At 43.6% G+C, this 24,485-nt stretch overlaps 1 protein-coding gene across 1 annotated transcript; it reads left to right on the top strand.

Moving 5' to 3' along the window:
* Positions 1-47: 47 nt before the first annotated feature.
* LOC104512949 (synaptotagmin-16-like) lies at positions 48-22,385 on the top strand (the record flags this gene model as incomplete). Its single annotated transcript, XM_010156142.1, has 2 exons — positions 48-603; positions 22,132-22,385. Coding segments are annotated over exons 1-2 (810 nt in total), but the record flags the coding sequence as incomplete, so codon positions are not given.
* Positions 22,386-24,485: the final 2,100 nt, after the last annotated feature.

The following is a 24,485-nucleotide window of genomic DNA, read 5'->3' as shown; positions in this document are numbered from 1 at the left end:
TGGCAAAGCTGAACAACTGATCACCAGATACTGGCATAGTGTTAAACATGGCTTCTGAGGCTGCTCAGAATTTCCTTCAGCCACTGTCGTCTTGGATGTCTCAAATTTACGAAGCTATCCAGCAAGCAGGAGACTCTATATCTGCTTCACTGCTGAATCTGAGTGGAGTGGGTCGTAAGTCAGAAGAAGAGAAGAACCGGGACTTGGAGAATAATGGAGAAGTGTACGAGGATTATTCTGAGGAATCAGATGATGAACAACACCTGGACCTCTGGGATGAGGATTACTTATATCCTAGAGAAGATGGTCACACTGGGGATCCTAATCTTCCTTCACGTGACCTCCCTCATGGCACTGACATGGGTCTGCAGAGACAAAACCGGGTTAAAAATACCAGCAGCTTACCAGAGCAGTGTGTTGAAAGCACCAAGTCTTTGACAGCCAATGGATCTTTCTGGATGAATGAAGATCTCCAGCCACTTGATCGGCTTCCTCCCATTGCTGAAGAAGAAGGTGAGCCCTCTATGAGGATGGGAGGTCATGAGCACAACCTCAGCTCGGGTGGCTCCTTAAAAAGTAATAATGGCAAGGCAAGTTTTGCAGGTAAGCAGCTAGCACGCACCCTGACAGTATTATCCAGACCTCTCTTTTCTGGTATTGCTTTGATTTAGTTACTAATCTGCTCATAATGTTTTGTGTTGTCTTTGTTTCCCACAGCTACAATAAAACTCTCCAATTCCTAAAGAAAAATCTAACCTTTTCTCTTCTGTTTCCAATTCTTCTCTCATTCGTAAGACTAACCTCATTGAAATAAGTGGAAATCTCCAGGGAGAAATGCTGTATATTTGAACACAATGGGGCCCTGTTGCTGTAGCAAGGAGTATTTTGCTCTCCCCATATTTTGTTTCTGGTAGCAGGACCCTTCAAAGGGAATGTTTAGCCTTAAGCCTTTGCTGTGAGAACCATCTGCCTTTGCGTCATTGCTATTAAAGATATATATAATCTCAAACCTTGTTTCGTTGTGCCAGGAATCTCAAGATGTTACTGTGCCATGTGCTGTGAAATGCGGTACTAAAAAGCCAGCCATATCTCATGATTTTATGGATGAAAGGCTCCCAAATCGCTTTCCTCCCCTCCCACCACCCCCACAGGCTTATCAAGTAAGCCTGAAGAGGACAGCAGGCAAGAGATTATGGGAAGGAGGACTGAATTTGATATTTTCAGTTTTAAATAGGCCTAACTGACTTCTGATCATTAAGTGACATGAACAGCTTTTCAGGTGATTATGATCAGGACTAGATTTCAGCCATGTGACTTTTACTCATGAAATATCACCATAAATGTGGCTGCAAGTTACCTGGGTCATAGAGGACTGATGGAGACGTATGTCCCAACTGCAAGCAGGAAAGCTGCAGTCCTGCTGACACCATGCTTGGGTCCTTATGGGTTAAAACTGCTCTTCACAAACATCCAAGGAAAGGGATGGAAAGGGGCCAGGGAAGTGGGTCTAAAACATGGAGCTAACAAAGAGCTTGAGAATCATGGAGGGTCTTCAGAATTTGGCTTAAAATATCTAAATTCCCCCCTTTTTTTTTTTTTTAAAGCAGTAGATGCTTTTGAATAATTTTGTTTTATAATGACCAAGAGCTTTTCATCTGTCTTGGCTTCTCGGGAAGTCTTACATATTTAGCCTTTTCTGTGCAGACTGCAGAAGATCAGCTGTTTGTTTTCATTTTTAATAGGAGTATCAGACTGAGAGGGTATAAACCTTGACGGTGTTCTTTAATGAATGTTAAAATTAGCTCTTTTCTTTACTACTATTCCTCACAATGTTATGGCCAGGGAATAAATAATTAAAAAGAGCTTTTGGTCTAGCTGTTCTGTCTCCCAGACTGGGACTGCTGAACAATTGCCAGTTCTCAGGTTAAGCACCTCAGAGTTATATCTCTTGGAGCTCAACCTCTAGCCTGTACAGATCCCCTACCTTCTCGTATCCCTATACAATGCCTGTGTGATATCCTGCCCATGGGCATTCTTCATGGGCAAATGCAGGGCTGCATTTACTGTGTGCGCTTGGGTTATGTGTCCAGTGTGCACAGATGACAAGGAGCGGGGCATGTAGTGTCCTTCCAGGGCATGCTGGGGTCATGGATCCTCCTGGACAAGTACTATGCAGGGTGCAACCTTGCCTTCTGCAGAGCCTGTACCCCCAAGAGGGGCTGTCAGAATGATTTATGGCAAATCCTGGGGCTCCTCAGAGTAGGCTGTGGGCAGCCATGTGCCGAACGCACTATTCTGATGGTGACCTCCAGATCTTTGTCCTGTCTCTGGACTACATCCTTGCTCCCAGTGCATGGGAGAAAAGGCAGTGATTTTTCAGGGAAATGGGGGCCAAGAAGGGGCTGCTGTCATTGTCAAAGCAGTTTCTCACCTGGAACCTTCTCTGCAGGGCCATCTGAGAAATCGGGTCCTTAGGAGCGTATGATGGACCAGATAAATTGTCCTGGTGAGAGTCACACAATGTGGCAGTCAGATGCCAGAGTAACCCATCACTGCAGCTAAAGGAGGGGGCCACTCTGAACCTCTCTCCCAGCTGAGAGCAGTACTGATCAAGTTGCTGTTGGACTCTCTCTGAGTATTTATTGGCTTTCCTTCTTACTAAGCTGTCTGGAGCCACTGTGGACTGAAAGGCTGGCCTTACAGAGCTCCCCAGCACCTACACTGCTGCTGCCTAGAGCTCTCTACTTCTGCAGAAAGCACTTTAGAGAGGGCATTGCATAGCTTTTTATACCAGAGGGGATGTCACTCCAAATCTCTCAAATAGTCTTTTGTCTTTTTTTTTTTTTCCTATGCAATGCTCTGCACAAAGGGACAGCCAATGGTCTCAAGACTTTGTAGTCATGAAGTTGGCCATTTGAAAGTTGAAGGGCCTGAGAGCTGATGACGTTTTTCTTAGAACTATCTAGGTTGTATAATAGGAGAGAAAGTCCTGAGCTGTAATTTGAGAATGTCTTCTGAAAGGAAGAACTCATTTTGCTCCCCTTCACTTCCAAAACACACACATGTTCATTGTATGTTATTTTTCAACTCTTTATTTCCTCTTTTTCCTTTAGATTCATTCTCTAACATCAAGAGTATGAACTCTTCTGATGGTAACCTAGACATGCAGAGAGGCTGTAATACCCTGGCAACTTAAAATTTCAGTCATGGATTTAAATGGTCGAGAGAAAACGAGGTATCCTTATTTCTGTTAGCTTTGTTACCTAACCCTAAGTGACAATGTAAGCGAGCATATGGGCTTGCTGACATTCAGCAGAGGTGTTCAGTAGCATCAATATTAGCTTTGAACATTTTTTCCTTCCATTTGGCTTTTTTTTTCCCATTTCTGCAAAATACATGTTTCCTGTTTATCCTTATATTCTTTTCAGAACATTGCATCTTGACTTTATTTCACTTAATGTACCATATTTCTCTCCACAATAGAATATTTTAAAGCTAAATTGGCACAAAACAGTAGCAATGCTGAATGCTTTTTGTTGCCATGGAAATATTTCTGGGCACTTACTGAAGACCTCGTTGCCAATAGTAATGTTACAGAGAAAATAGATATGCTTCATTTAGCAGCCACTGGTGATTAAAGAGCCACAGAAACCTGTTACAAGGTCATTCCAATATGTAGTTTATTTGGTTTAGGGGAAAAAAAACCCCACCAACCCTGGATGAGAATGATTTTGTTTTAAAAAAGATGGAAACCCAAATGCAATAGTTGTTTCCCTCTCTTAAACTTGCAGCTTACTTTTCTGAGATGAAATAAAATAAAATTGCACTTAAAAACCATCTTTAGCCCTCCTCCTTTTTATCAAATATGTTTTTGGCCACATTTTTGCCTCCTGGGAAATGTTTCCTAGCTCCAGGAGAAGATTTTCTGAGGCCCCAAAGCAGCATACACATTATTGAAAACCATTTTTAGGCTTAGGGAACTAATAAAGTGTTTGAGCAGTGAAATTCTTGGGTCCTGAAGTCCAACGTCTGTTAAATACTGTGAGGCATGCTAATCAGCAGGGTGCAGGTTTGGCTGCCGCTGAGTTCTGGTCTGTACTTAAATGATGCTAGTAATGTTGTGCCAAGGTTTCAAACAAATGCAGGGAAAGTTTGTTTGTTTGAAAAATGAGGAGGTGGTTCCGCAGGAAATATTGCAATGCCAGGTGGTTTAAGAGGTTAATGATGGGAAGGCAGACTCTTCCACGCAGGCAGATCCCTGTTGCCATCATGTAGTTGTAAATTTTGCAGATACAGATGAACTTGCTCTTGCAGCTTCCTTGAGACCCTCCTTCATTGTCAAACCTCTGTGACAGAGCAATTGTCTCCCGTTGCAGAATGGGGAGAGAGCAGCCTTCGCATCCCCCCGCGGCTGAGGAACTGCTGATCAGCTGACTGGGGGTGGCTGGCGAGAGCGTGGCTGCCAAATCCATCATTGCACATTTAGCTTACGAATTGACAAAAAGCAGTGGAGCAATAAGCGACTTCTAAAAGTAGTTCCCTGCAACAAGAGGGGTAGAGCTGGCAAGTCTGTCTGCTTCCCAGCCTGAATCTATAGAGGGAAAAAAAAAAGTAATAACAAAAGAGGTGAAGAGCACTAATAATTGTGCCATGAATGCAATGGCTTTAGCCCGCTTCTTCCTCAAGGTGAAGTGACCATTAAGTTAGCAGTTTCAGCAGACACTGCTCTGAAGAGGCATGGGAACAGACACGCCAGGAGAGCTGAGTCTTCTGAATCGGAGCTGAACTATTTTTGCACAGTGAGTTCTGTGATTGAAGAGTCTCCAGAGCTGTCTGACACTGTGTTCATAACATTCATGTAATTTATAGGTGAGCACTGCACTTAAGCTGCATGAAGTCTTCAGAGGTTTTTTCACATCAATTAGACAATCTCAGTGCTGGCTAAAGATTGCATTTCAGTTGCACTAAAATAATTTTTTTGACCTTGGAATACTAGGAAATTTGATGTCCTAATAGGAATCTTGTCTAGATGGCTGGTTATCCTCAATACGTGTGTAAAGGGAGGCATGCCACTGCGGCTCTGGGAGTTTTTAAAACTAGGAAGCACTATTGCATTTACTTACCTTGGCCTCCAGCTTAACAGGGGTCATTGATTTTTGCCAGTAATTGCTGTAGTAGAGGAAATCATTCTTTCTGCTGTATATGAGCACTCCTGACCTCAGTAAATGACCCTTCACGCGGCCAGGAATTCCTAGGCAAGAAGTGAGTTTTCCTTAGGTCCTATAAACCCATATAGCAAAATATACCCATAACAAAAAGACGTTGTTTGTGTGATAAATAAAACTTCTGCTTGAACCTGAGACCTGAGATAGATGGCCAGTTTCTGCGTGAAGATCCTAAGTGCTGATCCTAAGTGCTGATGAATTTTATCACCCGTCTGGCTATGGAGCCAGCCAGTGCTCTAGCCAGAATGTAGCCCTATAAAAATCAGTGCTTGTACTCAAGACAGGACATTTAAAGAGGCTACACTGAATCAATAACACCACTAGGACTGAATGAATAGAAGCAAAAACATACAGTGGACAAAAACACTTCACAGAAAATACTCCTTGCTGCTCGAGTGGGAGAAAGCGCTAACGTGACTGGGGATATGCGTCTGGTCTCTGAAGAATGCGGTACAAGTCCGCAGCGTGCTGAAGTGCAGACATGGGTTTGTATTGAATGCTTTTCTCTGGGAAATTCAGAACCTCTCAGAGTTTGTGCACAGAATTCTGTCCTTGTGAAGGCGGTACCATGTTCCTTTTAATCTTTAAAGTACTCCTTTGCATTTCTGTCCTTTCAAAGTTTCAAATTATAAGGCATCATCATCCATGATGCCAAAACTAAGTGGCGATGAGCGTACAAAATAGCCCTGAAAGGAAGATGGATTGCAGTATGTCAGAATTACAGCTGGGCAATGATGCCAAAGAGTGGTTCAAAACACATACCATTTCATGCTCTGTCTTTGACCTGTCAACGTTGTTCATCTTCAGTTGGTGGTCTTAGGCACAATATCTTTTTAAGCCCACAGTAGATCAGTAGTTTGGGTTTTCATCAAATTCCTTGTCTGATGGGCAGAGCTTCCTTGTGCCTAACTCCCTAGTGACCGTCAGGATGGATGCTCCGCTCAGGAGTACTTGCCATCTGCTTTTGCCATCTAGAAGGTTGCATAAGCTGTGTGGAGAAGGATGTATTTGAGAGGTAGAAATGGATTTTGCCATTCAGTGCAGTTACAGAACAAACTGCGTGTGTGAGCGTGTGTGTTTGTGCATGTATTTTCTGATCCAGTTTTGCTAAGTGGCATCCTCTTCCCACTCCCCATATGGCAGTTGCGACTCTATCTTCCTCTGGGAAGGTTGTTTAGGACTCAAGAGGCTTCATTTACCGATAAACAGCATCTTGGCAGCATCTGGGAAGTACTGCCTCTCTCCTAGAAACCCTGCCTCCTCACCTTCCATCTCCTACTACAGGCGAGGCAGGTGTGAATGATCTCATTGTGTTGTGGTGGAGGTTACGTGCAGGCATACTAGCAGCACTCTGTGCAGAGCTGGAGCATAGTATTTCTGTGTGCTGATAAAAACAGCAGTGCTTTTTGTCTTTTTTTTTCAGTTGTTGCTAGCTTGGCCTGCTTTGTACAAAACTACTTACACAAACCCATAATGGCAGACAAATGCTTCCAGAAGGGAAGGACCATTAGGACTTTTGCAATCATGGGTAATACATCTCTGTTTCCTCCTAGTCTCTTTGCATTGCCTAATGTCACAAAAACGCAGTAATGCAAGATTATATGAGATGGGAACACTCTGCCAGAAGGTGAATTGGTGAGTTGGTCCTCACCTCTTGCCAGATAGAGGTATGGAAATGACTTCCATGTGCCCCGTTCTTTTTTCATAGAATCATAGAATCGTTTAATGGTTAGGGTTGGAAGGGACCTTAAAGATCGTTTAGTTGCAACCCCCCTGCCATGGGCAGGGACACCTTGCACTAGACCAGGTTGCTCAAAGCCTCATCCAGCCTGGCCTTGAACACTTCCAGGGATGGGGCATCCACAGCTTCTCTGGGCAACCTGTCCCAGTGCTTCACCACTCTTTTGGCTGTTGCAATGACCTGTTGGCAGCAGCCATCATTTTGAGTGGCCCCACAGACCCCTGAAACAGTTTTAGTGACCAAGGGTAAGGATTTCAATGAAAGAAAAGAGGGAGATTACTCATGGAGGTAAAAATGTGCAGTGTTATAGACAGTGAATGGCACTGCTGGGCTGTGTTGGTCGTCAGGTAACGAGGAAGGTGCGGTGGGGCTGTACCTCTGGAGAAGCTGTTTGCGTGATTCTTGTGCGGTCTCCTCCTCCTGAAGGAAGGCCTCATCAGCGACTATTTGTAGACCAACATGAATGACTTCGGTTGAATCTTAAGCCAATCATAGCAAAACCTGTAGAAAATCCCTTCTAATGGCCATGAAAATAGCTGATGCTCTCATGGCTTCATCAGCCTAATTAAAAGTTCCCTGATGTTCAGGCAGTTGATGCCCTGCCTAGCGAGCTCAATATCCATGTGAGATGAAGCATCCCTGGAGGCACTCATTGCACTGGGTGTGAGTGTTTGCCCACGCAAGCTGGGCACTTGGAGACATTTCTCTCCTCAGGCTGAGAGAAATTCAAGCCCATACGGTCTATACGTAGCAGCATAATCTGTGTGGGAGTGTTTTCCAGCAAATAGTGAGAGAGTGGTGGTGCTGGAGAGAAAGCCCTGAATTTGGATTAATGAGAGCACTGAGGTTTGCTGATGCTCTGTGTCGCAGGGTCAATTTTGGGGTCTGGACTTATTGCCATAAATAATGTAGCTATAAAACCATTGGGCCTGAGGGTGCAGTTTTGTAATTGTTAGTAGCTGCTGTAAAACTGCAGCTGAGATATATTATCTTTCCCCCATCACACAGTCATGCTACTTGCCATGTCTGGCCTCACAAGCCTGCGTCTGTATGGTGAGCCGAAACAGCTCGTGGCTTCAGCTGAGAGTTACCAGCCCCTTCCCTACCACTTTTGGGTCAGGTGAGTTAGCCACATGATTGTTAAAACTGAAACAAGGGGAAGAGGGGAAAGGAAGGAGGACAGGATTGTTGCTTTTGGATGACAGCTTTGGTCCTGAATACATGTGAGCCTTGTTGCGCCACATCCTCACCCACTGCCTATGCTGAAGTCTGTGACTTTCCCAGGAGTGCCATGGAAACGGTGGTTTTACAGTGGTGGTAAGGGGGGGGTGTGGTGAATCAACCCTCTGGTAGCAAACAGAAGGTTTCAATTAGAAAAATCGGTGGGAAAATAAATATCTGCCTTGTTGCAATGCAGTTGTTATCTGTAGCAAGCCCAAACCAATATCCTTGCGAGGGAGTTGATTTCCACCCTGTTAATCAGCAAACAAAGATTTGTGGGTGTGAAGCTAATGGGTACGGCGTTGGGTGCTGTATGGTGAATGGTATGCAATCGGTGTGCGTGCGCTGGGCCTACCAGTTGTGAGTGTGGTGTAGCAACACTGCGCTTTAGAGAGGAGCAAGAGTCAGTGTCCTGGGTTTCCTGAGCATTTCCTTGGCCACTTTGATTTCTGCTAGGTGGAAGGCCATTTTCTGGGAGAAGCTAGTGCAAGTTCAGAGAAGCTTCCTTGAATGTAGTGGAGAGAGCTTACAAAGTGACTCCCTTGGATTAGAAGGAGAAATGAGTATCCAAGCCAAGCAAACAAGTAGAAGAGGCGATTGATGGAGAACCTGAAGGAATTCAACCCATTGTGATGTGAAAGCTGTCATAAAAATAATGCTTGTAAAGTGGAAGTTGTTATTTGTTGAAATGAAAGGACAGTGTTTTCTAACTCGCTGGCCATAGCGACCCAGCAGTTTGCGTAGTTTCCAAGTCCACGAACATTTACAGCCCCGTACCCCAGAGCGTACAGTGGTACACCCGTGCCCTGCAGTGTCCCCAGCACAGACACAGCAGCTGCTGACAGAAGGTGCTTTTTTCAGCCTCTACAGCTGCATGTTTTCTTCAAGCAACCTAACCTGGGCTGGCAGAGGGCTGTAACTGCATCCACACCAGGGGTTTTCCTGGCTTAGCAGTGTCTCCTACAGTGTGTAATCCCTTCTTTTTCTTCCACTTCTCTGCAAATCCTGGGCCTGTGCTAATAAAACCCAGTAGCATAAATGAAGCCTGACTCACACTTATTCCACATGTAAAATGTAAAGTAGGTGATTGGGAAAATGAGGGATGATTGTGCTTCTGCTTCTTGGCTGCCATTTCCTTTAGCTGTGGAAGAACCTTAGGCAGCAATGTGAGAGTCAGTTTGAAGCTGTGTCTCATGCTCCTGTTTTTAAAATACAAATCTGGGAGTAAGAAAAAAGCAACAGGAAAAGATGTTGATTTTCATGCTGTTTGCTGTGGGCAGCTCTGTATTTCTTTGCACAGCAGTGTGCAGAATTGGAGTTTATTGCTCTGACTGCTGTATTGTTCGGCTATGGTCAGAGCCAAATAATGACTTGTTTCTGATTACTCTCTGAGTTTTTTTGTTTGCTTTTTCACTTTTTGTTGAAAATGTCCCCTGGTATGAAAGCTGCCAAGTTGTGACTCTTTTCTGCCTGCATCACATGCAAACACCCAAGCTTGTTCGCCTTGGAGAGCTCCCAGTTGGTATGGGAATGGGGTGAGGACAGATGGAGAGGTAGAGATTGACGTGTTACAAAAGCAGGACGTTGTCTCTTGTCACTCAGCAAAGAGGTGGGGACCTTAGTGTTTACCACTGGGCACTAAATGGATCTCTGCTCAGTATACCTACCAGAAAGGGACAAAACCACATGGCCTTGGGTGCAAGGAGAAAGTTGAGGTGAAGGCTGCCTTCTGCTCGTTAGGAAATGAACAGTTGGTGTTAGTCAGTGGTGCACAGTCTCTATGTCCGTAATGGCATGTGTAGAAACATGGATTTACAGTATCACAGCTCTTTCTCTCTCCATTTTAAGTACATTCGAGGTTTAGGTGGATGTTTTGGATTTTGGTTCTGTTTTATAAAAAGAAGGATTTTTGGTGACCAGATTGTATCTCCAAATAGTTTTGAGCAGAAGTGAAGGCGTGGAGTAATCTCTCTAGTCAAACCCATAAATCAGGTAGTCTCCTTACTTTGTACTTTTACTGGAACTCCCAGTTCAAATGGTTGACAGCAAGAGCAAGATGGTGACTCCCGATTGGAGACACTGCAAATCGGAGCTGTAGTTGCATGGCAATCAGTAGTAGCAACTCCATGTATGTTGCTAAATGTTCCCTTTACAAAATGTTCCCCCTTTTTTCTGAGAAGCTTTAACGTATCCATTTTTTGCAGCAGGCCTTTGCAGTTTTCCACAAGAAAAGCCCTTTTCTTTCTAAGTGCAGTTCCGGGTTTTGCTGAGTTAGGAGCTGTTGCAGATCGTTGTTTCTCTATGTCAACCTGGTCATGAAAATTTTAAGACCAGGCCGATGTGACTGCTTCTGTAATAGCAAAGAATGTGGCACAGAGCACTCTTGGGATTCTCCGGGTATATGCATTATGCATAGATGTACTGATATTATCTTTGGTTATATGATCAAATACTTCTTTTTCTTACAGTACTGCTGCTTTCTTCAGGGCTTGGTGGTGCTCCCACTGAAACTCTCACTGACTCCCATAAAGCAGAATCAAAATCTTTAAGAATGAAGTGGAGGAAGCATTAAATATATAGGAAAGCAGATATTTGGCATTTGCAAACTTTTTGTTGTTTAGCCAAAATGACTGTTGTTTGTTTTTTGGTTTTTTTTTTTTTTTCCTAACATGCAGGCAGACAGGATGCATGCATTATATCTTTATTTTACATCTACACTCTGTGTTTTATTCAGTAAATTATTTTTTTTATAAACTTTGAGCAAATGATAAGTTATTCATTATACTTGGTAACACTGCAGAGAATGCTTGAATTATTTATTTCATGCATTTTAGCTTAGTGTATTTGGATGCCTGTAAGCTAACTTTGTAACTGATTGGGTGTTTGAAATTTCTGAATAAATAGTGGTAGTTTGAACTACTTTGCCAGAAAAAGAGGTCACCTTCCTTCCTCCCCCCGTCCCCTCTGGGGGAAAAAAAAAGAATCCCACATGCCTCCTTATGAGTGGTGGTGATTTGATTTGTATAACAGATGCTGCATAGAAGTAATTGAGCTGAAGTTGCTAGAAATATGTATATGCTACACAAACATCTGCAGATCTCAAGATGTATTCACTATCTTTCCAGAATTTAGATTGTAATTATGGGTCTTTTATTTAAGTTTCCATGGTGATAGAGAAAATGTTCCCCCCCTTGTCCTTTCCTAATCAGGACACTTGTATATTTGAATGGTGAACATTTTCCTCTCCCCTGGGTAAAGTTAGTTTTATTAATACAGAGATATTAAGTTGACACGGAGCTGTCTGCTGCTCAGGCAGAGATTCAGCAGAAGACATATCAAGCATTTGCTACGGATTCCCCAGTGCCACCGTTTAATTGGCCTGTATGCTTTCCAATGCTAGTAAGAAATAGCATCCAGTGTCATAACAAGTGATGCAGTCATGCTTTGGGGATTTGTAAAGTTGAAGTCACAGTCAAGTGGCCAATAATATATCAAATTGGGCCAAACTCCTCCCCTCCACCCCTTCCCCTTCTGCCCTGAAAAAGGTCTCTGCTCTGTTTTGCAGGGAGTTGCATGCAGCTCACCTGGGGGAATGCCCTTACAGCAGCGGTCCAGGAGTGCCCTGTCCATGTAGCCTTTGTAAAATTTCTTGTAATAACCAGAATTGTAAACTATGTTAATGTGCATTTGTTTAGATATACAGCCTCATGCCCGTGGACCCAGGATTTTACTGGTACAGTTGTTTTAGAAAATGGTGAAAGATGTGGCCTAATTGCTAAAGATGGTATTTTACTCAGTATTTTTGACAAGCTGTTTGAGTGAAAAGTGGACTGTTGTTTATAGTGGAATGATTTTTATTTTTTATCTTAAATACCTGAAAGAGATGCACATATAAGTAGAACTTACCAGCATTTGCTGAGCTTTTATTTTGTAGAGGTTGCATGGGCTGCAGGCAGTGAATACAGTTGGCTGAAAAAGTGTGTTTAGTTTTAGGTTTCAATTATTTTAATAGATCATAGCACATTTAGAGCATAGGGTTGTTACAGCTTGAAATAATTTTTATTTAAAAAAAGTCAAAGAAACTTATTTTTAACAGCTTACATAAAAATAATCAATCTTTATGATAGTTGGTCACTGACCATTTACAAACTCATGTCTAAAAACATTTTTAATTTTTATCAGCATGGGACCACTTAGCTTTTCCCTCCAATTGAGAGCAATTTTCTAGAAGGAACAGCAGGTTTATTGTTAAACTGTGACGAATCAGACCAGAGGATCAAATCTGCCAGCGTGGTGGCAAGAAGAAGCCAGCTTCTGCTGGGCTGGTGGTGGGAGCAGTTTGCTTTGGTGTTGCCAGCTTCCTTGCTCTGCCCTCGCTGCCCGAGGAGTTGCATGCCGTTCTCTGTGCAGCCGCAGGTAAATTTATGGAGCAGTGACCGCAGCTGTCATTAAGGTTATACTGCAGATTTTTAATAGACATAACACAGTGTGTAAAAGCAGGATCCAGTTTCCCCACTTGTAGCTGTGTGGTTGATGTGAGACTCGAGTTAGAAAAATGGGCTTTCCCCTCCTCCCCAAACCAGGCACTGTCACTGAGAAGTCTGCCCTCCACCCCTTTGTCTGCCACGCTCATTTGTTCAGCTGCTGGGGTTTGCCATGGCAATTATCAACGTGAGTCTTGGCAACCGTACTGTGTACTTCATGCTCAGGAGCAAGCAGCCGACTGCACTGGACAGCTGGCTTGTTCACACGCCTGTACGCAAACACAGACATACACATCGACTGCCCGTCTTCCCCACCATCCCGTCTCCGTGTCCCAGTGGGTCAAAATGTCCTGCTGTTATGCTTCCTGGATGCTGATGGCAGGGAGATCAGCAAAATGCCTCTGCGTTTTCATCCTGACAAAGCAAGGCCAAGTATATATAGCACGTATTGAACCCTCCTTCCCCCATCTGGTGGATATTCATGCCGTAATGAGGGTGCAGTCATCTCGTATTCGAAGCACGTGTTGGTAGCAGGAGGGGAAGAGCAATCACAGGGACGTGCTCAAACGTGTATCTTCAGTTTTAAAGGTTATAATTTACGTTGGTGTTCCGAGTTCCTCTGGGGCTGGCAGATGGAGTCAGCGGTGCCTGTTAGCCGTGTACCGTATTTATGTGTTCATGGTATTACCCAGAGCAGGTTATGTCTAGTTGCTTTTTCTGCACAAAAGAAGTTCCCTCTCCACCTTAGCAGGAGCTGAAGGGGAAGAGAAGCATGACCAAGTTTTCAAGTCCTTTCCTTACTAATTTGTCTTTGCACATGCTAATGACTTTATGAGTGGTTCTCTATGTGTGCCTCTTACTTTGTGTTCTGCTCTCTTAAACATCTTAATTATTATTATTTTTTTAAAAGAGGGCAAAAGGCAGAGTAGGGCAAGGTCTAATAATGTGTAAATGTTGCTGATACAATATGACATTCACAGGCTTTACAGAAGTTTGAAGAAGCAAGTAGTTCTCAACTTCATTCCCCAGCCCTCTCCAAACTGTTGGTCCCCTTTTTCTCCCCAGAAGGTCCATCTGAGAGCTAGAAGTGTGCCATGTCATCTGGCTTCTTGGCCAAGGGCAGCAGACTGTCTAAAGCCCGAGTTGTATTTTTCTCCCAGTAAACAGTTATGGGGAAGATGAAGAACAGACAGCATCTTCAGGCAGCGATGCTGAGGTCATTAAGCAGTTTGAGATCCCTGTGTCATGCTCACGTTTTCAATCAGAAGTGTCTGAAAAAGCAACACCAGCAGGCATGGAGTGTAGACCCAAATTCAGCTATTTGCTCTCAGGCCGTGAGGAGTGCAGCACAGAGGTATCTGAATGCAAAGGTACTGTTTGCATGATATGAAAGAAGTTAGAGTCTTTAAATTCTGTAGCCTCAGCACAGAGAGGTTCTTCTGTTGTGCAGAACAAGTCCTGAATCTTGCCTTCTCTCTTACTAAACTTGGTTTCCTTATTGGTTACCTGCAGCTCATTTCTAAAATACTTAGAGGGAAGAGTCTGGATCCAAGCCCTGATGAAGTCCATGAAGGTCTTTCCATTAACTGTACATGGCTTTTGAATTCTGGCTCCTAATCCACAGGGATTTTATTGCCAATTTTGCCAGAGTAAAGACTGCAGGACTTCATTCTTATTATTTTTGAACTGTGTCACTTAAGTAATTTCTTTAGCAAGCCTTTTAGCAGAAGTTGAATGTCTCCTTTTCTAACAGCTTTGCAAACACAAGGTGAACAGTGAATGAATTATGCTGCATCATTTGCCAGCACATATGCCAAATGTCAGGCAATGACAGAAACTAAAAATTTATGGCACAGAAGGGAAGAATTTTATGATCTTCTATGGACTAATGTAATGACTCTTTTATACAAACAGAGGTGAAATGCATTTTAAAATGTAGCTACTTAGAATATTGGCCTGAACACATTCTAAAATCCAGAGAAGTTCATTAGAGGGAAGAGCTGTGAAAGTGCCCTTTGGGTTTAGATCTGTAGAAGGTTTTAAATTTGAAATATAATTGCTTGATTTTAACGCACCATGTGATTAGAGCGATCATTTCAAGATATAGCTGTCCATTGAGTTCTTCTGGCACAACATGGTGCAGAGTTGCTCTTACTTTTCTTTACAGGAGTAATATTAATATTGTTTAAATAGCTGTTCAGAAAGTGGATGAAACCAGATGTTGAAGCCTGCTTTCACAAAGACGTTCATTTCTCTACCCCATTCCTCACTAAGCTCAAGATTAGAACTTTTGTTACACACAAATGCATATAAACCTAATATCCTTGGTATGTCAGTCTCCTTCAAACCCAGAGAGGCTTCTGAGGCATATAGAGCTGCTGTTACTGGGTGTACAGCGAGTTACACACACCCATGGCTCCCAGTAGGAGGCATTTCTTTGGGAAAAAAGCTGATCATAAAACACAGAAAGGTTTGTGTGTGTATAGCCACCATTGTGTCCCGAGGGTGTATCAAACAGTTTTCAGCTGAATTGATCCTCTGGACTGGGATCATGGCGCTTTCAGACCTTCTTTAGACTCGGCCCGTGACTCCTCCTTGTGTTCTCTTAGCAAACCTTTTACTCATATAGCTGGTAGTTTCCTTTTCTTACAGAATCAGAAATCTATAACAAACTTGGGCATACAGCGAAGCTGAGCATCTTGGAGAGCCCTGAACAGCTTCTCTCCCACTCAGCCTTGACATATGGCAAAGTCTCACCTCATGTCCTTACATGAGATTTTCCTTACCCCTCTGTTTCTGTTATCAATGTCATGACAGTCTGCACTTTGGACTCGTCTAGCTTTAACTTTTCACCTGTTAGAAATCTTTGTAGTAATCTCAGTAGCGCTTGGAAAGAGGGAGTGCGCACTGCAGGAAGGAAGCGTTCGGAGGATGCTCTGGGGAGCTGAGTGGCTTGAATGCCAGCTCTGCCCACAGCCTCCCTGCAAATCACTCTGTTAATAAAGAGCCTATTTTAGTTCTGGAAACATGGAGTCTTCTCAGGCTATTACCCAGCATGTGGTAAATTAAACAATCTTGGCCTGATTGCATAATGTCTCTTGAAATTTAAGATCCTTTTTCTCTTTAACCCCTAAAATTTACAAACCATTTTTGTTTAGATTTATTGTAATTAGATGATGATTCTGCTCCTTTGAGGCTCTTCTAGGGAGTTTTTTAGCACTTTTTGGTGGCTAATCTCAAAATAACCAGAGCCAGAAGCACTGTTTGGTCTCCCTGCATCTGGTTTGGTTCAGTGCAAAGGAGCACGTGGTGCTGGGATACTGCACAGGGATTTGGAACTGGAGCTGTAGCAAGGGCCAGGTAAGAGGATTACTGCTGTATGAGGACAAATATGCCTCAGTCCCACTAACTCATACCTCTGCTGCTCTTACTGTCTTTCAGGAAGAGGTGTTTGATCACTTCTGGTAGCTAGGAGGTTTTCAATTTCAGAAGTACCTAGATCCATACTGAAATCCTTTTCTCCTCTGGACCATATTTGAACAGAATCTTAGCTTGCAGCATGTGTACAGTCTAGAAGAAGGGATCAGATTTCTTTCATTTTGGAAAAACACAAAGACATGCTTTTTCTTGTAAAAGCACAGTGATTCACTGCAGTCCACAGAACAAACATCACCTCAGTCAGCACAAGCAACAGGCACACATTGAACTCTTCATCTCGGTTTCTTACTGGTCAGTGAACTATGTAGTATTAATTTAGCTAGATCTACTAGGTTCCATGTTTTAATTGACACTGTGGTTTAGGAACTGACGAGGCCTCTCAGCACGTTTCTTTAGCACACTGCATTGCTTCTTAGAACTGACGGATTTTGTATCATTGAACAGGAAGAAATATGCTGTAGGTTAACCAGGTCGTTTACCTGCCAATATGAGGTGGGGACTTCACAATATTTTCCAGCCTGATTTTCATTGCCTGGTGGACTGAGCTTTCCCTGTATCTTTGGAGACATGCTTCCATATCCCATTACCTGTTAAAGTTCTGTTTGGAGGTAATGCTCATCCTTTCTTCTGAGAAATGAATGCAGTGTGCGCTGCACACTGCAGTGTGCGCTGGCAGCCCAGAAGGCCAACCGTACCCTGGGCTGTATCCAGAGAAGTGTGGCCAGCAGGTCGAGGGAGGTGATTCTGCCCCTGTACTCTGCTCTGGTGAGACCCCACCTGGAGTGCTGCGTCCAGCTGTGGAGCCCTCAACATCAGAAGGATATTGACCACTTGGAGCGAGTCCAGAGGAGGCCACGAAGATGATCAGAGGGCTGGAGCACCTCTCCTATGACGAAAGGCTGCGAGAACTGGGCTTGTTCAGCCTGGAGAAGAGGAGGCTCCGAGGAGACCTCATTGCAGCTTTCCAGTATCTGAAGGGGGCCTACAAGGGTACTGGGAGAGGACTTTTTACAAGAGCCTGTAGTGACAGGACAAGGGGGAATGGGTATAAATTGAAATCAGGGAGGTTTAGATTAGATATCAGGAAGAAATTCTTCACAGAGAGGGTGGTGAGGCACTGGAACAGGTTGCCCAGAGAAGCTGTGGATGCCCCATCCCTGGAACTGTTCAAGGCCAGGCTGGATGAGGCTTTGAGCAACCTGGTCTAGTGGAAGGTGTCCCTGCCCATGGCAGGGGGGTTGGAACTAGATGATCTTTAAGGGCCCTTCCAACCCTAACCATTCTATGATTCTATGATTCTATGAAATGTCGCAGTTTCTTTATAGCTGGTTCTCCCACCTTGAATACAGACTTTCCTGATTTGTTGGTGTTTTCTGTTCCCCAGTATTTCCCTTGCCGCCTTCTTGGCTTGTGAGCACATGTGACAGAACAGGGAAAGGTTGTGGACAGGAGTGAAAATCCAGCACTCTTTTAGTGTACATTGTGATGTGCTCTTAATTTTTGAATTGGCTGTTATTGCTCTGCAGGGACTCTTGGCTAATTAAAGTTCAGATAGTTGGATAATGCTGTCTCAAACGTATATCCCTGATGCTCTGCTGTTTATTCATGTCAGGTATCCATAAGACAGTTGACCTTTTTCTTCCTTAAAGATCTCAGAGGTAAATTACAGGTTTTTTACTGCTCTGACCTTTTCCTTTACATGAAAAACTTCTGTTTTGACCATTTTGTGGTGAATATAATGTTAGAACAGAGCTAATTGGAGAGGTGTAGTTGTTCTAGTCTGTATAGTTGGGCTATTACCTGTAATGATCCTCTACTACTGGTATTTATAAGTGATTACTCTTACTAAACTACTTTAAAGAAAAAGCCAGACTGTTTCACTAAATGGTTTTGGTGAATCACCTTTTCCCTTCTTTCTCTGAATACTACATTTGCTTTCCTAACACATTCATTTTGTGCCTGAGTCTTAGGGAGATGGCTTGCTCTGTGTCTGGAGTTCTCCTGTTATGAATAACCTTTTATGGCTTTAATGTAGTTTTTGAAAATTCCTCTATTATTGATCTAGATATTATCCCAGCAGGAGTCAAAACCACAAGACAATTGCGTGAGGATAATTTCTTACTACAGTAGCATTTTATTCTGAAAGCCTGCTGTGTGGTGTGTGCTTTGATGGATGACCCACTGTTTAAAATGTGTATTAGACATTGGCTTGCTAATTAAATGCCTTAAGGAGCGCCTGTACCCATTCAGTCTCAGTAAATTTGTGGAATTTCAATGATTTTATTTCTTGCTTACGTTCTTATGTTTACTTATTTCTGTTTTCTGACTTTGTAGAGAAGAATGGGAGTAATGGCAAAAAAACAAATTACTTTTTGCCCTCACTCAAGAGTTTCAGCTCAGGGTAGAGGTGAGACAATGAGGACTCTGCATTTCAGGACTAGGTCTGCCAAATGGGAGGATGAGGAGGAGCAGAGGTGGATTTTGCATTTTAGAAGGGGGTGAGAAGAGCACTCACCTGGAATTTGAGAGATATGAATTTGGATCCCTCTTTCCTCCTGAAGGATCATCTCCCACATATCAGAGGAGGACCATAATTACAAAGCTGTGAAGTGCTCTCAGAGTTCTCTGTTGAAGTGCCTGTGCTTGAAGCATTTTACTGGGAGGCAGAGTGTGGGACCATTTCTAGTTGAAGAAGGAGGATAAAGTTATTCTCCTAATCTCTGTTAAATTGAAAGAGCAGCACAGTGGAGGGGCAGGGACTTCTGCAGACCTCAAAGAAATGTTTCCTAAATATAATCCCCATTCCCTTGCCCCCCCCGCCCCCTCTTTTGTTTTTTGCGGGTGTGGGGGTGGTGTTTGTTGGTGTTTTTTTGATTGTTGCTTGGGTGTCTGCATTTTTTTTTTTTTTTTTGAGGAGCAGGTATGAATCAGAAACAGCATATTTGCTACAAGGCCAAACAGAATTTCTTCTACTCAGAAAGATTTGGGCTTTTTGTTCTAGAAAGAGGGATGTGTAGAAAATCATAGAATGGTTTGAGTTGGAAGGAACCTTTAAAGATCATCTGGTCTAGCCCCCTGCCATGGGCAGGTTGCTGAAAGCCCCATCCAACCTGACTTTGAACACTTCCAATGACAGGGCATCCACAACTTCTATGGACAACCTGTTCCAGTGTCTCACGACCTCATAGTAAAGGATTTCTTCATTACATCCAATCTAAATCTAGCCTTTTTCATTTTAAAACCATTACCCCTTGTCTTATCGCTACAGGTCCTGGTAAAATATCTCTGTCTTTCTCATAAGCTCTCTAAGTGTTGGAAGTGCAGCAATAGCGTCTTCCCGACACCTTCTCTTGTCTAGGCTGAACAATCCCAACTCTCAGCCTTTCTTCATAGAAAAGGTGTTCCAGCCAGCTGACCATCTTCATGGCCCTCCTTTGGACCTGCTCCAGCAGGACTATGTCTTTCCTGTGGTGAGGACTCCAGATCTGGTTGCATTACTGCAGGTGGGGTCTCATGTGAGTGGAGAAGAGGGGGAGAATCACCTCCCTCTACCTGCTGTCCACCCTTCTTTTGATGCAGCCCAGGATATGTTGATTTTTTGGGTTGCAAGTGCACATTGCTGGCTCATGTCCAGTTTTTTATCCATCAGTATCCCCAGGTCCTTCTCTGCAGGGCAGGTCTCAATCCATTCATCCCCCAGTCTGTACTGATGTTGGGGATTGCCCTGACTCATGTGCAGGACCTCACACTTGGCCTGTTGAACTTCATGAGGATCACATTGGCTTACTTCTCAAGCCTGTCAAGGTCCCACTGGATGGCATCCCTTCCCTTAGCGTATCAACTGCGCCACTTAGCTTGGTGTCATCTGCCAACTTGCTGAGGGTGCATGCAATCCATTGTCTATGTCAGTAATAAAGATATTGAACTGTACCGGTTCCAATACAGACCCCTGAGGGACACCACTTGTTACTGATTTCCATTTGGACATTGAACTATTGACTGCAAATCTTTGTATGTGCCCATTCAGTAAACTCCTTATCCGTCAGATAGTCCATCCATCAGATTCATATGTCTCTAACTTAGAGACAAGGATGTTGTGCAGGGTCATGTAAAAGGCCATACAGAAGTCAAGTTAGATGACAACTGTTGCTTTTCTCTTTTCTACCAGTGCAGTTACTCCATTGTAGGCAGCCACCAGATTAGTCAGGCAGGGTTTTCCCTTTGTGAAACCATATTGACTATGTCTAATTACCTTCCTGTCATCCATATCTTCCAAGAAGATCTGTTCCATAATCTTACTGGGCAGAGAGGTGAGGCTGACAGGTAGGTAGTTCCCAGAATCTTCCTTTTTACCCTTTTAAAGAATGGGTGTGAAGTTCCCCTTTTTCCAGTCTCTGGGGCTTCACCTGGCTGCCATGACTTTTCCAGAATGATATAAAGTGGCTTAGCGACTATATCAGCCAGTTCCCTCAGGACCCTGGAATGCCTCTCATCAGGGTGGGACTTCATTCCTTCAGTCCCTGCCTTGAGATTCAGGGATTTGAGAGATGTGGGATGAGCAATTGCCAGTGAAAACTGAGGCAAAAAAAGTTGTCGGGTACTTCAGCCTTCTCCATGTCCATTGTCACCAGGTTCCTTGTCTCATTTATCAGACAGGGAAAGAAAATATTGATTCATGTAAACCAAAGAAAACAAGTAGTTTTCTATTAAACACAGTAATTAATACTATTTTTTTAGAGATTTGAGTTGGAGGCCAAATTTGAAAAAAAATCATTGCTTTATAGTAAAGACCTTCTTAAGAACAAATGAACAGGTGGCCCTGCTTGGTCAGGGGGAGTGGGTAAGATGATGTCCAGAGGTCCTTTCCAACACCATTCTGCGAAACCTTTAAACCCCAAATAGCTGTGTTTATGAGAGAAGTCATTCTGTTTTCATTACTGTCATCAGCTGTCTGGAAGCACAACTTGTTTTCTTTCACTGTAACTGCTGCTTGCTTATCTGAAAGAGATGGAGACAGAATGTAGCTCTTTATGTTCGTAAAGCAAGTCCTGGCATCAGATGCATTAGGAGGAGGAAGGTCCCTATTTTTCTATTGAAAGTGCTTACAGAACACATTCAAGGCCAAATCATGATGTTGTTTTCATCTGTGTCCCTGCACATGTAGTTACCTTTGTTGCTCAACCCAGAGAGCTCTCACGGATGCCTTCAACTAGAGAAAAGTGACCTGTGTTCAAAACAGAGACTTTGATGGTGCAGAGGAGGAATCTGTGGTCTGAACCAGATAGGACTATTTTATTCTCCTTAATTAACCTGATTTTATGCCATGGAGTAAATGTGTGGGATCAAATTAATTAAAATGAATAAAAGCAGGCAGGAATTTAGGGAGGACATCTCCCCTCAGTTGCCCTTGGTACAATTTAGCCCAAACAGAGGATTTGGAGATTCCTAGTTGACTTGTGGAGCTGCTCATGTGCACCCAAGTGCTCGTCGTGGTGGCACTCTGTTATCTCTGCAAAACTCCTTTCCCCATCAGCACCTCCCCCTTGAGGGCAATGCTAACTCCTGTCCTTTCCTCCTTCTCCTCCTCTGTAGAAACAAATTGCTAATACCTGTTCATCAGGCCTATGCTGTGCTTTCTGTAATTTGTCTGACCTGTGTTTTCATGGAACTAATTACTTTGGGCCTCGAAGCATCCCCAAGGTACTTGAGTATCCCAAACACACCATTGATAATTGCATTTGGTGGTTAACTTCTTCAGGGAAAGGCAACCGGTTTCTCAGTTCAGGATGGGATGAGAAACAGCCATGTCCACTCCATCAGATTATGATTTATACAGGAGTTGCTGGTTTTTAGGTCCAGGGCTGCAGTTCTCAGAATTAGAAACTCTCTTGCAAACACTGGAGATGAGGGGGAAAAAAAAAAGAAGAAAATAAAAAAAAGAGAGAAAGGCACATTTTGGGAGGGAGAGGGGGAGGAATGCATTCTAATCCTTTGAAATTATTTTCTTGCTGCGAATTGTTAGATCTGGATGGACTAAGCCAACTGAGTTACCAAGACAACCTATCCTATCGTGAAGATGACCATGGATCTGTTGATTCAAGAACAACTGAGAGTAGGGGTGCTGGGCAGCGTAAAGGGCCTAGGATGGAGTCCAGCACTGCCAATGGCATTAGCCGGCAAGCCACGGAAGGACGTTTGGAAACGGAGACAGCACTTGCCAACCAGGGATTTGAAGTAAATGATGCTACTGACAGCTCATCCGCTTGGAGCCCTGAGGTACGGTGAATTGTCATTTATTACACACAGTGTAAGCTTTTGAAGGATACTGGAGGTCAAAAAATGTTAGAGGAGAAATTCAGTGAAAAATTGATCAGTGCAGCACAAGGTGAGGGTACTCCTGTGTGCATGTGTTCATGAACATACACCCCTCCCTATATATTTCTCCTGTTTCTGGTATTTTACCTCTTGCTACGAACACTCATTCAGAGTAGCTGTTTTATTGTTGATTTCTGCCTGCAATCTCTGAACTGAAATTAAGGCCACTAGCTGTGTGACAGCATTTGCTATCATTTAGCAAAGAGCACTCGGTGGTGGCCCAGGGCTTTGTTGCTGGTTGTATGTGCAGGGTCTGTGCCTAGGGACGTGGTGTGTGGTCACTGGGTCAGATCTGTGCCTCTTTTTCTGGGTGGTTTCTATGGCTTAGACAATGGGAAACATCTGGAAAGCTGGAGGCAACTGGTGGGGGTGGCCCGTGACTTGGCTGAGTGACCATCACGCTGGTCCCCATTGATACCAGGCATCCTTCCAGGGAAAGACCGAGCCGGAGAGACCCTCTGCTTTCCCCTAGTTCTGTACCTTTATTTTGAAGCCTCAAGAAAACATTACAGATTTTAAGGCATTGTAAACAGCTGATGACTTACATCCCCCTTTTCTCTCATAATCTTTCTGCGTCATGTGTTGATTTTCATTATTATTTTACCACAAGATTAAATTTCTGAAAAAATATCAGCCTGCATCAGACTTATTAAAAGAATCGCACAAAGGTCACATCTGCCTGAGTTAAGAGACTGTTTTTCAGCAGTGGAAATGAATACCTCCGTCACACTCTGAGGTTTTGAGGGAAAGGTTCCTTTCCTCAGAGCATGCTTCCTGCAGCCAGTTAGAGAGATGGAAAGCAGCTCCTCAGTGAATATGCTCCAGCCCTAAGGGCTGTTTTGAACAGCATTTTAGTGTGCTGCACAAACCAGTCTCACAGGATACTACACAACACATGGGAACTCTGCACGGCGGCAGCTCTGCCCTCTCCTTGCTGCGTGCCTCTGGCACAAACTGTTTCTCTACCCATCGGAGGTTCATTTCTCCTTTTCCATGTTTGATGTACATTGCTATGGTTCACATGTGCCACAATGTCTTTGGTGTCCGCTTGTATTTCTTTGGAATACTTCTCTCGTTTTGCTCATGGTATCTACATTTTAAAAATGCAAAGAATGGTTGTAGCATCAGGGGACACATATGCCCAAGTCCCAGTTTATCTACTACAAACAGTTTCTCATCCAAAGGTATTGTGTGCATTAATGAAAGACTTTTTATGGCAGGAACTGAATGTTCTGACATGCCAGAAATGCCCAAGCACTATTATGCTCCACTCAAAGGACTTCTCTTTAGAGACAAAAATGATAATTTTATGCCCCTGTAGTGGAACCACAAGTACCGTTTCAAGCCTTATCCATAATTAGCTGCTCTTTCAGGTTTCTCTGACAGAAATTGACTTATTTTACCTAGTGTTGGCTGTCCTGAACAGTTGGGTTAGACACACAGTATCAATCAGTATACTTGGCTTGACCTCTAACAACTGTGCTGGGAAGAGGGAAAGAAAGAAATTCAGATGAAGTGTCTAAAGCCCAGACTTGGATACCCGTTTAAGTATCTGCACAGCCAATACAAATGGCTCATAGCTTTAGCTGAGCTCCAAAAGCCAAGGGGAATTCTGTCAATGACTTCCACAGAAAGAAAACTGAGCATCTGTAAGCTTTGTGTGCTGAAAACCTGTTCAAAGGTGAGTCCCAGACAGCACAGTGCCCTCTGAAAGGGCCAGCCCATGAGGTCTCTAAAGCTTGGGGAGGTCACTGCCAGAGTTTGGCATTTCTCTATCCCTCTCTGCCTCCAGTTCATGCAGTTTTCCCTGCAGTGGATGTGGCCACAGCTATAGTAGCACCATTAGAGATTTTCTGAAATCTGGATCTTTTTTAGCTATTCTGTCAAAAACCAGACCCCTCACCTTCAGTCTGCCCTGCACACTGCCAGAAGATGAGATGCTCAGCCCTGTTGGGGCAGGAAAGGGCTCAGTACCTGGTCCCGTTCTATTCAATATCTTCA

The sequence above is a fragment of the Eurypyga helias genome, unplaced genomic scaffold, assembly GCF_000690775.1.
Source record: "Eurypyga helias isolate BGI_N326 unplaced genomic scaffold, ASM69077v1 scaffold10637, whole genome shotgun sequence".
NCBI classification, from domain to species: domain Eukaryota; kingdom Metazoa; phylum Chordata; class Aves; order Eurypygiformes; family Eurypygidae; genus Eurypyga; species Eurypyga helias.
Note: the sequence above shows the minus strand (reverse complement) of the source record. Positions and strands in the feature narration are given on the sequence as shown.